At 38.8% G+C, this 16,165-nt stretch overlaps 1 protein-coding gene across 1 annotated transcript in view; it reads left to right on the forward strand.

Annotated features, from left to right (window-relative positions):
* The window catches only part of Kcnh8 (potassium voltage-gated channel subfamily H member 8), a 431,344-nt gene that overhangs the window by 138,801 nt on the left and 276,378 nt on the right, over nucleotides 1-16,165 (forward strand). Inside the window, exon 2 of the mRNA XM_041656042.1 lies at nucleotides 7,125-7,358. Coding sequence (XP_041511976.1) covers nucleotides 7,125-7,358 — 234 coding nt within the window. The remainder of the gene's footprint in view (nucleotides 1-7,124; nucleotides 7,359-16,165) is intronic.

The following is a 16,165-nucleotide window of genomic DNA, read 5'->3' on the forward strand; positions in this document are numbered from 1 at the left end:
GTTATTATTATGTATATGATGTATTATAGACCAGCACATCATATGGTTTGTGTGTGTGTGTGTGGATTAGAGATACCCTCTATGAGTCAGTTCTCTTTTTCCACTTTTATATGGATTCTGAGGCTCAAACTGAAGTCATCAGGTTTGTGCTAAGTGCTTTGACACCTTGGTTCATCTCTCTGGCCAGCCACTAGGTGCTTACAGTTCTTTTTGATGTTATTCTGAAGGACCTTCTCATCATCTTATGCATGCGAGATTTTGTTTTGTTTCAATTCATTTCTGAATTTCTTGGAGGAGTCAGCTGAGGGTAGTGCTCAAGACACCCAGTGGCTTACTGAGGGCATTTTTGTGTTTGTCTGTCTATGTGTTTGTTTGTTGGAAAGCAGGGAACAATGTTTTCTCATAACAAATACAGTTACTGCTTTCCACTCCGCCTCAGCAATCAAGTGGTAGCTGTGAGATTTAGTGTTACATAGTTTTTTCTAGTATTGGTCTTTCTGGAGTAAAAGCGCCTTTAAATATTAAATTATAAATGAGTGACAAAAGCCAGCACTACGACATTGTGAAGTATGACATTGGGGAGCAAATTAAGTGTAAGAACTGTGAGAACCCCCGTTACAAACTTCTCATCTGTTTTTTTTTAAATAATACTAGGAAAGCCATCAAATGTAAGTAATTTCTAAATTTAAACAGAATATCTTGAGAACTTTAGCTTGTCACCAAGATCATTAATATGCCATCATTCTTTGCACGGCAACACTGAAGTCAACACAAAACACAAAGATGATTGCAATTTTCTAACGTCATAGATATTAGCATTCTATCTGCAGCAATAAAGTGGTCTCCCACTATAACTGTATTCGGTGTCACCAAGGACACACAAGCTGCCTTGATTGAACTCTTATACAAGGCTAATTTTTTTTCTTTTTCTTTTTTTTCTTACTTGAAACAGAGTCTTATGTATTCCAGGCTGACTTTCAACTATCTGTGTAGTCAAGCTTTTTACCTGTTGCTTCCACCTACTGAGTGGTGAGCTAATGATATCCAATTTATTGCAGCACTGGAGTTTGAACCCAGGACTTTCTGCATGCTAGAAAAACATGCTACCAGCTGAGCTACTGTGGCAGGTACTTTCTGCATGCTAGAAGAGCATGCTACCAGCTGAGCTATTGTGGCAGGTACTTTCTGCATGCTAGAAGAGCATGCTACCAGCTGAGCTATTGTGGCAGGTACTTTCCTTGTTGCTATGACAAAATACTTGACCCGAGCAACTTAAGGAAGGAAAGGCTTATTTTGTTTATTTTGTCACAGCAAGGAAGGCATGGCAATGGAGAGTGAGGTGGGAGGCAGACCGATGGTGTTTTTTTAGCTAGTATTTTTTTTTAATTAGTCTTAGACCCATCCCATCAGATGGTGCCCCCACATTTAAGGTGGGCCTTCCTAATTCATAGAATCTATTCTAGAAAACCTTCACAGACATTCCTAGAGGTTTCTTTCCAAGGTGAACTTAGACCCTGTCAAGGTGTCAATCAATGTAAAACATCAAAGCTGGTGCTTGGGCAATTCAGGAAAGGAGTTATATGCCTATGTTTGCTTGTTGGCCTTTACAGGAAAATGAGGGTTAGCAGATTTGAATCTGCCCTTCTTCCTCCTCTGCAGGTTATGTTAATACAAGTATTTGAAGATGAGACACAAAGTTTAGCCTTAATAGAGAGCTAGTATCAAAGACATTCCTCAGAGATGGAGAGTAGGACCATGAAAATCTGTACTTACTGGCAGAAAGCATTAAGGGCATAGATTCCCTTTCAATGAAACTACCATCTACCAATGATTCTATTGCTTAGGCTAGCTCTGTGGTGCGCATTTGAGTAATCAATGCATTAAGTGGGACTGTTACTATCTTTAAATATTTGAAGCTATAGGGAAAGATTGATGGTTCTGCCTATCCTCCTTAAACATCCTCTAGTCTACCTAGAATTGTAATTCTCCAGCCTGCATCAGGCAGGTTGCGCTAAACCAAACATTTAGAAAGAAATGTAAAACAAACTAATACTTCTTCTTCCTGAAGTTTCATTTGACCTTAAACATTGGCAGGGACATATGAAAATGAAGTTAAAAACCTTTGAATGACCACAAATATATTAAAAATTCTGATGAATGTTTAACATAAGAATGCTAAACCGTATTGAATTTAAGACTGTGGTTCCGTGTTCCTTGGAATATACACTTACTGGCTTTTGCCATAAGGAAGGTATTTTTCAGTAGGAACACTTTAGAAATATTATGTTGTACAAGGAAAGTGAATGAGACTGAAATTGAGATCATTTGAATAACAAGTGTATTTGTCTGCTTTCTATGAGACTCTGTAGTTCATCTATGCAAAGTATTTTGAAGCAAAGGAAGCCAGTGGCTTCCATAGTTTTAAAGTGTTGACTTTCTGGAAGAGATAACAAAGGCAACTGAAAGATCCAGACTTATTTATATGATATCACCAATATATAATGTCTCTTTTTAAATGACTTTGGCTTAGAAACTGGGAGAAGTAAAACGTTTTCATCAGTTTATACATGTCAGTCTGGGGAGACGCTCAATGGTTACTGTTTGTGCAAGTTTGAGCAAGAGAGCTAGGACCTCCAGAAACCAAATAAGTGCTTTGTGGCTGTGGCCACTAGCCTGCAACTCCAGCCTCTAAAGGTGGAGCCAGGAGATTCCTAGAGAAAGTTGTCTCAAGAGATTAGCCATATCAGCAACCTTGGCTCAGTCAATAAGATGAAAAAACCCTGGAGGAAGACTCCCAACATTAACCTCATGTCTCCATATGTGTGAACATACATGGCTATATACACCCAAACACATGTAGCCCTTCACCTGAAAATATGCAAAACACACACACCACAAAAAAAATGGAAAAAGACAAATGATTACTCATTCTCCCTGGTGAAGAGAAAACTGCTGCTTTTCAGTAAAAACTCACGATACTGTAAAAACAACATACCATACAGATTTAATTCTAATATTTAGACTTGGGTCTTGGTTAGAGAATGAAAGTTTACCATAACTAATTTTTTATTATCTTAAAGTAGAGAAAGTGACTGATGACAAATTCATACAATGCTTGCCTTCTCTGCTTCCCATCTTTTATTGCTCTACATTCCTTTTGACTTGGGAACAAAGAGTTATCCATCTTCCTTTGATGGGAAGTGCTTTGAAGGTCAGACTGAAATAGCCTGGCCATTTAGCAAACACCGGATTCTACCTGCTGCTCTGCAAACGCTTTCTGCTACGAGGCATTCAGAACTGTAGTCAACAACTGCTCTGAAAATGGATTATGTGATTTACTGTCACTTTCCAGCCAGAAACACAGAAAATGGTGACCTAAAACCAGCAGAGAAAAGCACTGTAACTTTCAGATGCACATACCATGTGCATAATTGATTCCTGGAAAGTTTATTACCTCAAGCCTGTGTGCGCATAGAGCTACAGCAGTGATGAGTTCCTAACCACTAAGGCCCTGGCTTTGTTTTACATAATTCTAAAGCAAATGCCAGGCTTCTTTGGGAATTCTAGGATTGGCATTTGGAAAAGCAATTGTTCCAGAGTAGATAGCAAGGTGAAGGAACAACACTTTCCAAACAGAAGAACCACTCGTGTGGCCAGTACACTAAGCTTTCCAAAGCACAGACAGCCACTTCATTCCCTTTGGAATTAAAATGCAATTAGATATTGAGGACAAGTGCCAAATATAAACAGAGAAGGCCAAGTATATTCCTTTCCTTCTGTTTTGTTTTTGTGGCATATTTGCAGGAAGAATTAGCTACTCAAACACACTAGAATCTTTAATTGAAACAAAGATCCAATGGCTTGGTAATACCTCATCATCTTTTCAGCTTATTAGAACTTTAAAGCACTGTTCTTTTCTTATATTTGCAAGCAATTGCAAAGACGATATGTGAATTAATTTAAAGAATATGCCATTAAGAGAAATGGAGAGCCAAATAATATTGCATATAAGTTAAAATGAAAAAAAGGATTATATGTTTGTTCTAGTTGGCTTCAGCTGCCAACATAACAGCCCAGATTCATGTACTGAAAGCAGAATCCATAACTGAGGAATTTCTTTTATCAGATTAGCCTATGGGGGACTGTCTTGATTGTTCACTGGTGGAGGAAGGCCCGCTCACTTAAGGCAGCACCATCCTGAACTAAGCATGAGCCAGCAAGTGAGCCAGCTAGTTATGATGTTACATGGTTTCTGCTTTAGTTTCTGCCTTGATATACCTCAATGATGGATTATGACCCAAAAGTGTAAGTCAAATAAACCCTTTCCTCTCCAAATTGACTTTGGAGAGACTTATTTTTATCACAGCAACAGAAAGGAAATGTGAGCAAAGTTGGATAAGGGAGAATAAATAATAAACAAGGAGAAGGTGAAAATAAGGATTATTATAAACATTCCGGTTATGAGTTTCTTATTTCAGAGAGAAAAGAAACTTAGCACAATGTATAAGCAGGATAAGTTAAACAAAATTAACATCTTTTAAATATATGCTATATATATATTAAATATGTTTCCCAATTTTTAAAATTTGCAAAAACAATAGTCATAAAACACAGTAAAGAGAAAGCACAATTTAAAGTGATTAAGAAAAAATTTGGGCAGGTGGTGGTGGCACACACTTTAATCCCAGCACTTGGGAGGCAAAGCCAAGCAGATCTCTGTGAGTTCAAGGGTAGTCTGGTCTACAGAGTGAGTTTCAGGACAGCCAGGACTGTTTCACAGAGAAATCCTGTCTCAAAAACAAAACAAAAAAAACAAAAAAAAAGAAAGGGAAAAAAATGTAGTCTAGTAATAATCATGAGTGAATATAATAATCAGGTTGAAGATTCACGCCATACTTTTTAAAAAAATTCTGTGTATAGATCATATGCAAGAAGGACTTAAATTATAAGTCTCTAGAAGACAAGAAAGTAGAAAAATGGAGAAAATTTTGCCAGACAAATGCAGCAAAGCTGCTGACATCTACAAATATTGGGCAAACTTGGCTCCATGAGAAAGGATGGTTTCTACCCTCCAGCTCCATCCCTGTTTCCTCCTTTCTCCACTGACTTATTCGTGAAGGCATCTGTTCCATGGCAGTGCTTTTCACATTCCATCTTTATCTGTTTTTGTCTTATTTCTAGCTTACAATTTTCAAAGCCTGGGATGTTTACATTCTTAATTCTAGAGGTAATTATTCACTATGTACATTACAGATTCATGGCTTAACATGACATTAACTTAATATTTATAATCATACATTTCTTCAATGAAATTATAGCATCTGAAAACAAAATCATACACTATTCTTATTCACACATTTTCCTCAAGCTGTCCACTGCCCTCGAACTTACTGAAAGGTGAACCTGCGTCTCCTGGCATTTCTGAAGAAAGTCAATAAGTATCAGAGATCTATTGAAAAAAAAATCACTTATAAAGTGACAAAAAATGACATTCAAAGTTCCTTCAGGATGTTTGACAACTATGCCAAGCTCAGTTTTCATGTTTTCTAAGCAATCCCCTAATCAAATCTTAAAATGGGGAGGAGGGCACACTAAGGTCTGAGAGGGACTTATCTCCTCTAGACTGAGCTAGGGTTCTACACAGCCAGAAGCATGCTAAGGACAGGGTCACATATAGTTTATTCATTCATACGTTGGACAATGTCCAACATTTAATAGTTAATAAATGATACTGTGAAATGTGAGAGAATTCTTAGTCTAGGATAATCTGTTTCACTCCTGTGGCTTACAAAGAGCATGTGGTCCAAAAGTTTCCAAACGCTGTTCTCCAGCTCTGGCTCTAAGAGGGAGAAACCAGCTCAGGAATCGATCAACCAAAGATGTCAATACTGTCACTAGGAATGGTACTCTTAGACCAGGACTGCCTGAAGCAAAGCTGAGTGCCTGTTCTGGGAAACAAACTACAGATGCTCAGGACGAGATGGGGACACAATGGCCTGGGTGCTCCGAGTTTATCCCACTGGCCATCGAGAAGTTACCACAGAACCTCCTTTCTATTGACATGATATATAGCTGCCTGCTGCAAACCTCTTTGAACATGGTGTTTCAAAGTTGACAATATATAAATAATTTTATATAAATCCAGTGGGTACACAGTAGAGTATATGGTAAAACCCAGGTGCATCCCTCTGTGCCCAAAGCTACTTTCTCTAGAGACAAGCACAGATTCTAGATTCTGTAGTAACACTTGCATGTCTGTGTAAGTATGTGTGTAAGTATGAATATATGAGTATATAAATATTTTTTATTAAAAATTTCTGCTTCCTCCCCGCCTCCCATTTCCCTCCCCCTCCCCCAATCTTCTCCCTCTCCCTCTCCAGTCCCAAGAGCAGTCAGGGTTCCCTGCCGTGTGGGAAGTCCAAGGTCCTCCCCCTCCAAAATATTTTATACTTAGTATATGTATATATTTTTATGTATTTGTATTTAAGACAATAGTTCCATGTAATAGGATATTGATATTATAATTAAATCTTACTTTTAAATTTATCCTCTTATTCATATATTTTATTATATTTAAAGTCTCCATTTCAGATACTTGTGGTTGGTATGCAGCATTTGTTTCTTTTGTGAAGGAGGGAATGCTTTTATAATCATTTATACTTCCCCCTAAATTCTAGTAATCAACTGGCAAACATTGGGGATGCTTTGTTTTGCATCTAAGCTCTAGCATGTATTGCTTTTTCCTATAAGTACGTTATTCATCCTTAAACATTCATCTCTAAAATTTCCTCCTCCCTCAACCTGGAGATTCCTCCCTTAGACACAACACATACTCAGGCTCAGGATCTGCATTTGAGATCATGCAATACAACAAAATGGGTCCAGAGCTCATTTTTCTCAGGCAGCTTAAGGCAAGAGCCACCCTCTGAGGCATCATCCCAACTGCCACATGGAAAGTGAGTGGCACATGAGCCACGTCAGAGTCGAGCCAGCCCTGCTCCCACAACCCATCCAAGTCTGAGACAGGCACAGTCTTTAGTTCAATGAGCTAAACAGATACCTGAAATTGTGGCTTAAAGAAGAGCTTTAAGTGGCTGAATGTCTTCTTTTTTTTTTTTCTCCAGATAGCAACTTCATCCTGGCCAATGCCCAGGTGGCAAAAGGTTTCCCCATAGTCTATTGTTCCGATGGCTTCTGTGAGTTGGCTGGGTTTGCACGAACTGAAGTCATGCAGAAGAGCTGCAGTTGCAAGTTTTTGTTTGGTGTGGAGACCAATGAGCAGCTGATGCTTCAGATAGAAAAGTCTCTGGAAGAAAAGATCGAGTTCAAAGGAGAAATTATGTTCTACAAGAAGAATGGTGAGTTGCCTTGCTTTGGCACCTACTGGAGAGGATGAGGTAGCATTGGCTGCTCTATGTCCATTGCGGCTGAGCAGTATTTCATGTAAATATGGTGTTTGGGAGAAATTTCATGGATGACATGGATGATGGCCCTATTTTCATCACTAGAAGCATAAATCAAATGTAACTATAAATGAAAACCAAAACTGTGCTATATCAGTATATGAGCATATACTGAGTAACATCAACATGTTCAAACAAGCTCTGCTGGTACTACTTTATAGACATTTGGAAAGCGTACACATACACAGTTGTGAATAAGTAACTCTCCAGGGATGGTTTTCCAAACTTCATACCTTAAGAAATACATGTCAATCTTTGTCAATTAAAACAGAATTCCCAGGGTTTCCTGTCGGAAGGGAAGTTAATTTAAGGGGCATCATGTAGAGCCATTCTCACTGCAGTCTAAAATTTTCAACACAAAATGGGATGGAGTATAGTAAGTTTGCTGGGACTAAAAACTCCTAGTGAGGAAACAAAGCCAAGTTGTACTCTGTGAGTGGGTTTTTTTCTTTGAGCCTCTTCTCAGGAATAGGAAGGACCTAGAACTGGCATGGTGTCTGTGGTGCTATGATCCCATGTGAGAGTAGAGGTCGCTAGCTTATGGGCCTTGCAAGGACTCTGAAAGGTTACATGCTAAGGGAAAATTAGAAGATGTCATCCTTTCATCTTACTAACAGACGTTCATCAGCTTTAGCTGAGAGTATTGATATCAAGTTAGAGAAAATATTTCTAGCCTTCTTTGTAATCGGACATTGCAATGATTTGGGACAATGACACATGAAAAGGAATAACAGAATTTCTAAGGAAAATCACTTAAAGTGAAGTTATCTTCCCTCCAATTTCTCTTCTCCCTTTGCCCTGGTACTTTGGACAGAATTGTCTTGACAAGAGATCATGTTGTGAAGCTATAGCTCCTAGTGGGGTTGTGTTTTAAGGCTTTAAACTTAGGTGATTAAGACTTAATGGGGCAATCAGGTGAGGCCCTAGTCTACTATGACTCCTGTTCTTATAAGCAGTGGCAAACAGGGATGTGCACTCAGTGCGAAGACTGAGTGAGGAGTGAGGACACTCTACCTCAAAGCTTCTGGCCCTGGCAGTGTTGACACTGCCAACCCTGGGAAGCTGTCCAGGCATTGTGGAGTATCAACAGCACTGTGGCCTCTAGTCCTTGGTATTTGAGGATACTGAAGTCATTGTCAGGAAAAAAAAAAAACAGAAAGAAAATTCATCCATCTTTAGACAGTGCGTGTCCTTGGAGGGCATTTTCTGATCACGCAGACTTAGGACACACAGTCATTGTGACCTTTTGGAGAGCACCCCTCCAGGACAAGATGCCCCAGTGCTTTGGCACTAGAACCATAGTTCAGACCATTGTGTTTTCTCAGTGACAATAGAAAATGCCTAAATAGCAAATATGATCAAATGAAAGAATTCTATCTCTGTGTAATTACACCACAGTGAGAGAAAAGCACCTGACATAAAAGAACATGGGGAAGGCACTGGGGCTGCAGACTGGCAGGGACTGATAAAGCCGCCATCCTGGGGAACAAAGGGGAAAGATATCCTTTGTGCAAAATACCTGCTGACTACAGACTCATCCTTCCTCAGGATGGTGCCTTGTGTAGGTCACTCCACATCCATTTAGGGTCTTTGTTTTTATGCTTCTTCAAAATTTCCAGTATGCTCCTACTGAGAGACTTGAGCCAAGAGGCATATCTAGGGGAAGAGCAAAGGGTGGAAGCTTTGGAGGTGGTGTTGATCTAAAGTAGGAAGCACATTGTAGAGGCACTATCTAAAATATCTACAAGAATTTCCTGAATCCATTTTCTTAAGTATGCCTATAACCTTGGACAAATGGGAGCAGAAATCATTTATGGCGCCAGTTTTCTCTAAGTAGTCCCTGCATGAAATTGTCTGACATTGTGAACAACTAATTTATCTTATTTTAAGTAATTTGGATTGCCATCTACACTGTGCTGCACCAGAAGCCTGTGTATGAACATCTGTCTCTGCATGCAGCTGGGACTCTGAAAGTAGATGCAATAGTGACTGTCCCGTTCCTGGAGCTCAGGGTCTGGAGTCTTGAGAAACATTTGTCTGCTGGTTGTTCCTTAATGAATGCTTGTTGAAAGAAATGGAAATTGATTCATTAGGGGGATTTATGGATACATAAAGATATGTCTGTATTTCAAATTTAAAAATTATGCTCATGACATAAATGGTCTCCCTTTTCTCATTCAAGGGGCATGTTCTCCTTAATAAGCTCTGATAATGCCTCCTTCCAGGCAGCTTTTGGCCCATTGATTCATGTTTGATCAGATGCCCCAGTGGGCATTTATAACTGAAATATGTGGTTGGTGATGTTCCCCAAGTGACCTTACTGTCCTCTATTTTGTAGCATCTACAAATATTGTTTGTTCCTTCTTCCTTTATGAGGACACCAATGGTAAAGAAACTTATTTATGCACCCATCCCTCACTCAAAAGTAATGAAAATTTGAGCAAAAAAACTTGTTCATTTCTTCATGCTTTCACATTTTATAAAAAAAAAAAAAATAGGGTGTGTCCTCTGTCTTTGGTACAAGGTCAGCCTGGCTTGTAGCTTCCCTTCAGTGCCACTGAGACAAGGAGAAAGGCTGATTCAATCTTCCTAAGAAGCTGTCCAACCAGTTAGCATGTTTTATGTGAGGCCATCTCTGGCACTTTCTCAAAGTCACTCAACCCATGGTCAACAAGGTGACACAGGTGCCACCTTAGATATTTTGGCCCATTCTAGCTACTTTGTTATAATATAAAGGCAGTGAGTTGTGTTTTCTTTTTTTTTTTCCATTTTTGTTTATTGAGAAAAGTAGAAAAAAAAACAAGTTTCCACCTCCTCCGAGCCTCCCATTTCCCTCCCCCTCCTCCCACCCTTCTCCCCCTCCTCCCACCCTTCTCCCCCTCCTCCCACCCTTCTCCCCCTCCCCCCACTCCTCTCCTTCTCCCTCTCCAGTCCAAAGAGCAGTCAGGGTTCCCTGCCCTGTGGTAAGTCCAAGGTCCTCCCCTCTCCGTCCATTCCTAGGAAGGTGAACATCCAAACTGGCTAGGCTCCCACAAAGCCAGCACATTACGTAGGTTCAAAACCCCGTGCCATTGTCCTTGGCTTCTCATCAGCCCTCATTGTTCACCATGTTCAGAGAGTCCAGTTTTATCCCATGCTTTTTCAGTCACAGTCCAGCTGGCCTTGGTGAGCTCCCAATAGATCAGCACCACTGTCTCAATGGGTGGGTGCACCCCTCGTGGTCCTGACTTCCTTGCTCATCTTCTCCCTCCTACCGCTCCTCATTGGGACCTTGGGAGCTCAGTCCAGTGCTCAGTGTGGGTCTCTGTCTCTGTCTCCATCCATCACCAGATGAAGATTCTATGGTGATATGCGAGATATTCATCAGTATGGCTATAGGATAGCGTCATTTCAGGTGATTTGTGTTTTCTACATATTGCAGAAGGTCATACTGATTGAAACTGCCAGTCTCGGCCATTGCATGTTCATCAAAATGTATCTTCTCCTAAGAAACTAATTTCCACAGAGCCAATAACATCACTTGCCCTCCCTGGGAAAAAGAAAAACAGTAGTCAGAAATATAAAAGGTGTCTTAATACAAAGATTTAAGGAAGAAATTCAAATTTTGCATTGTAACTACAAAAAATTCATCTTTCTATCTATCTAGCGTTCTTTATCTTTCTTTTATTGTTTTTTTTTCATTTATTTTGAATACCAACCAGTTTCTTGGTCCTCCTCTCCTCCTGTTCCCTCCCTGTTAAAAGGAGCTGGTCCCTTTTTTTCTTCCAGTCACCCAACTAGCTTACACACGAAATAACCACATATAAACTGTATTAATTAAATCACTGCCTGGCCCATTATTTCTAGACTCCTATTGGCTAATATTCTCATCTCGATTTAACCAATTTCTATTAATCCGTATATCACTAAGAGGTCATGTCTTATCGGGAAAGGTTCAGCATGTCTGATTCTGGCGGCTCCATGGCAATTCTCTCATTCTGCTTTCTTTCTCCCAGAATTCAGTTCTGTCTTCTCCACCCTATCAACTAGGCCAAGGCAATTTCTTTATTCATTATCCTACAAAAGCAACACACAAACAAAAGGAACTGCTACACCACCTCCCCAAACCTCCCTTCTTCGCCCGTGCATTCATTCCTTCCCTGTCTCTATTCGGAAAGGGGTAAACCTCCCATAAGAATCAACAATGCATGATGCAATAAGCACCGAGTTGTGGTGAGACAACACAGCATGGGTAATGGATTCTAAAAAGTCAAGTGCCAGAGATAGACTCTGGTCTCACTGCTAGAAACCCTACAAGCACATCAAGCTACACAACTGTCATACACATTCAGAGGGCCTAGGTCAGTCCCATGCAGGCTTCCTAGCTGTCAGAACTGAGTCCTTGAGCTCCCAGGAGCTCAGGTCAGCTATCTCTGTGGGTACTCCCCCTGGCTCATAGAATCCTTCTTCTCTCTCTGCAACAGGATTCCTGGAGCTAGGCCCAGTGCTTGGCTGTGGATCTCTGCATCTACTTCCATCAGTTACTGAATGGAGGCTCTCTGATGACAATTAGGATAGTCATCAATCTGATAACAGGCGAAGGCCAGTTCTGATATCCTCTCTACTATTGCTAGGAGTCTTGCTGGAGTCATCCTCATGGATTCCTCGGAGTTTCCCTGGTACCAGGTTTCTCCCAAACCCCAAAATGCTCTCCTATCAAGATATCCCTTTCATTATTCTCCCTGTCTATCCCAACCCAAAATAATCTCTCATGTTTCCATACTTCCATCCCCGAAATCCTCACACCACCCCTGCCCCTAGTTTACCATCTATTTCCTCTCCCCAGGGAAATATATGCATCTCTACTTGGGCTCTCCTTGTTAACTAGCTTCTCTGGGGATGTGGATTTTATCCTTTACTTTACTGCTAATAGACACTAACCATGTTTGTCTTTCTGGACTTGGGTTACCTCACTCAGAATGATTTTCTCTCATTCCATTCATTTGCCTGCAATTTTCATGATGTTATTTTTATTTTACCACTGAGTAATACTTCAATGTGTAGATGTACCTTATTTTCTTTATCCATTCTTCAGTTGAGGGCCATTTAGGTTGTCAGGTTTTTGCTCTTGCAAATGACACTACTATCAATATAGTTGAACAAGTTTCTTTGTTATATGACTGAGCATTCTTTGGGTATATGACCAAGATTGCTAAATATATCTAGGTCTCGATGTAGATTGATTCTCAATTTTCTGAGAAACTGCATACAGATTGGCTATACATGTTTGCACTCTAACCCGTAGCGAAGAAGTATTTCCCCTTATTCCATATCCTCTCCAACAAAGACTCTTTTTGATCTTCACCATTCTGACAGGTATAGGGTTGTATTTCAGAGTCATTTAGATTTATATTTCCCTGATTGCCAAGGATGTTGAACAATTTTTGAAGTGTATCTCGACCATTTGAGATTCTTCTGCTGTGAGGTTTGTTTTAAAGCTAGGTCTTGTAGACTAGGCTGGTCTTGAACTCACAGAGATCCTCCTTCTGCCTCACAAGTGCCGGGATTAAAGGCATGTTTCACCATCAAAAATAAATAAATAAATAAATAAATAATTAAATAAATCTCTACCCCATTTTTAAACAGAGTTTTTGGTATTTTGATGTGTTGGAGGAGGACCTCCCACACCATTAATGTTTAGTTTCTCTTATGCATGGTGATAGATATGAATCTATTTGCATTCTCCTACAGGTCAACATTCAGTTACACCAGCACAATTTGTTGAAGATGCTTTCTTTTTTTTCCATTTTACAATTTTGGTTTCTTTGTCAAAAATCAAGTGGATTTACATCAAGGCCCTCAATGAAATTCCATTAATCTACCTGTCTATTTGTATGTCAATATCGTGCTGTTTTTATTGCTATAGCTCTATAGTAGAGCTTGAAGTTAGGGGTGGTGATACTTCTGTAAGTTCCTCTATTATACAATTTTTTTTGTTATCCTGGATTTTTTGCTTTTCAATAAAAAGTTAAGAATTGTTCTTTTGAGGTTGGTAATGAATTGTGTTTGAATTTTGATGGGGATTGTATTAAATCTGTAGATCCACCAGCACACTAGAACTTTTGAGGTTGGTAATGAATTGTGTTTGAATTTTGATGCGGATTGTATTAAATCTGTAGATCCACGAGAACACTAGAACTTTCCATTTCTGGTGTATTCCACCATTTCTTTCTTAAAGACCTAACGTTCTTGTCATATAGGTCTTTCACTGGTTAGAGTTACTCAAAGATATTTTATGTTATTTGTTGCTATTGTAAATGGTGATGTTCCTCTGATTTCTTCCTCAGCTCTTTTATCATTTTTATACAGGACTACTGATATTTTTTTATTCTTGTATTCTACCATATTACTGAAGGTATTTATCAGCTGTAGGAGTTCCCTGATAGAATTTTTAGGGTCAGCTTATGTATAAAATCATATCATCTTCAAATAGCACAAGTTTGACTTTGACTTCTTTTCCGATTAGCATTCCCTTGATCTCCCTTTGTTGTCTGATAACTTTGGCTACAACTTCGAGTATTGTATTGCATAGATATGGAAACAGTGAACAACCTTGACTTCTTTTTAATTTTAGTGGAATAGCTTTGAGTTTCTATCCATTTAATTTGATGTTGGCTGGCAGATTGCTGTTTATTGCTTTTATTATCTTTATGTATGTGTCTTGTAACTCTGATTTCTCCAACACCTTTATCATGAAGGGGTCTTGGATTTTGTAAAAGGCTTTCTCAGTGCCTAATTAGATGATCAGGTGGGTTTCTCTTTCAGTTTGTTTATATAGTGAATTACATCAATAGATTTTTCATATGTTGAACTATCCCTGCATCTGCATCTATGTGATGAAGCCCACTTTACCATGGTGTGTTTTTGGAATCTGTTTGTCATTGAATATTTTTTGTATCAATGTTCATTAAGAAGATTGGTATGTAATTCTCTTTCTTAGTAGTGTCTTTGTGTGGTTTGGGTATCAGAGTAACTATAGCCTCATAAAAAGGCTCATAAAACACTTGACAATACTCCTTCTGTTTCTGTTGTGTGGAACAAACAATTTGAGGAGTATTAGTATTAGCACTCCTGGTATAATTCTGTTCTGAAACCATCTGGCCCTGGGAATTTTTTTGTTTGTTTGTTTGGGAGACTTTTAATGACTGCTTCTATTTTCTTGGATGCTTTAGGCCTATTTAGATAGTTTATATGATACTTTATTTAATCTTGGTATGTGTTACCCATCAAAGAACTTGTTCATTTCTTTTAGATTTTTGAAATATAACCTAATGATTCTCTGGATTTCCTAAGTGTCTGTTGTTATGATCTCCTTTTCGTTTTTTTGTTGCTGTTGTTGTTGTTGTTTGTTTTGTTTTTAATTTGGATATTCTCTCTCTACCTTTTTGTTAGTTTGGATTTGGGTGTGTCTACCTTGTTGATTTTCTCAAAGAGCAACTCTTTATTTCATTGATTCTTTGTATAGTTCTCTATGTTTCTATTTTATTGACTTCAGTCTGGTGTTTGATTATTTCCTTCCTTCTACTCTTCCTGAGTGAATTTGCTTCTTTCTGTCTAGATCTTTCAGGTGTGCTATTAAGTCTCTAGTGTGAGATTTCTCCAAATCATTTTGTAGCACTATGAACTTTCCTTTTAACACTGCATTTATAGTTCCCATAAGTTTGAGTATGATGTGGATTAATTTTCATTGAGTTCTTGGAAGTCTTTAATTTCTTTCTTATTTCTTCCTTGACAAGTGGTAATTCATTTTAGAGTTGTTCAGTTTCTATGAGTTTGTGGGTTTTTCTTTGTTTGTTTGTTTTTGTATCTGTTGAGATTTTCTGTGTGACTAAATATGTGGTCAATTTTAGAGAAGATTTTTTGAGATGCTGAGAAGAAGGTATATTCTTTCACGTTGGAATGAAATGTTCTCCAGATGTCTGCTATACCCATTTGAGTAATAGCATCTGGTTCCCTTGTTTCTCTGTTAAGTTTCTGTCCAGCAGACCTGTCCATTGATAAGAGTGGGGTGTTGGAGTCTCCCACTGTTAATATGTGAGGCTGATGTGTGATTTAAGCTTTCGTATTATTTCTTTTAAAAATGTGAGTGCCCTTGTATTTGGGGGCATAGATGTTCAGAATTGAGACTTCATCTTGATGGATTTTTCCTTGAATATGAAATGTCATTCTCCATCTCTTTGATTAACTTTAGTTTGAAATCTATTTTTCTAGATATTAGGATAGTTACACCAGCTTGCTTCTTAGGTCCATTTCATTGGGAAATCCTTTTCCAACCTTTTACTCTGTAGTATTGTCTGTCTTTGAAGTTTAGGTGTGTTTCTTTTGTGAAAAAGAAAAATGGATTCTACTTTTGTATCCATTCTGTTTGCCTGTTTCTTTTTATTGGTGAATTGAGCTCTTTGGTATTAAGAGAGATTAACCACCAGGGATTGCTAATTACTGTTACGTTTTTCTTTTGGAGGCAGTGTTGGTAATATGTGTGTATGTGTGTGCACGCACACGCTTGCTTTCTTTGTGTTTTGCTGGTGTGGAATAATCTATTGCCTGTACTTTCCTGCATGCATCTAACTTCCTTGGGTTATATTTCTCCTTCTAGTACTTTTTTTAAGGCTAAATTTTTCGACAGTTATTGTTTAAATCTGTTTTTTTCCATGAAACATGTT

The sequence above is a fragment of the Microtus oregoni genome, unplaced genomic scaffold (genome assembly GCF_018167655.1).
Source record: "Microtus oregoni isolate MIOR12 unplaced genomic scaffold, Mior012 000007F_ref0000211, whole genome shotgun sequence".
NCBI classification, from domain to species: domain Eukaryota; kingdom Metazoa; phylum Chordata; class Mammalia; order Rodentia; family Cricetidae; genus Microtus; species Microtus oregoni.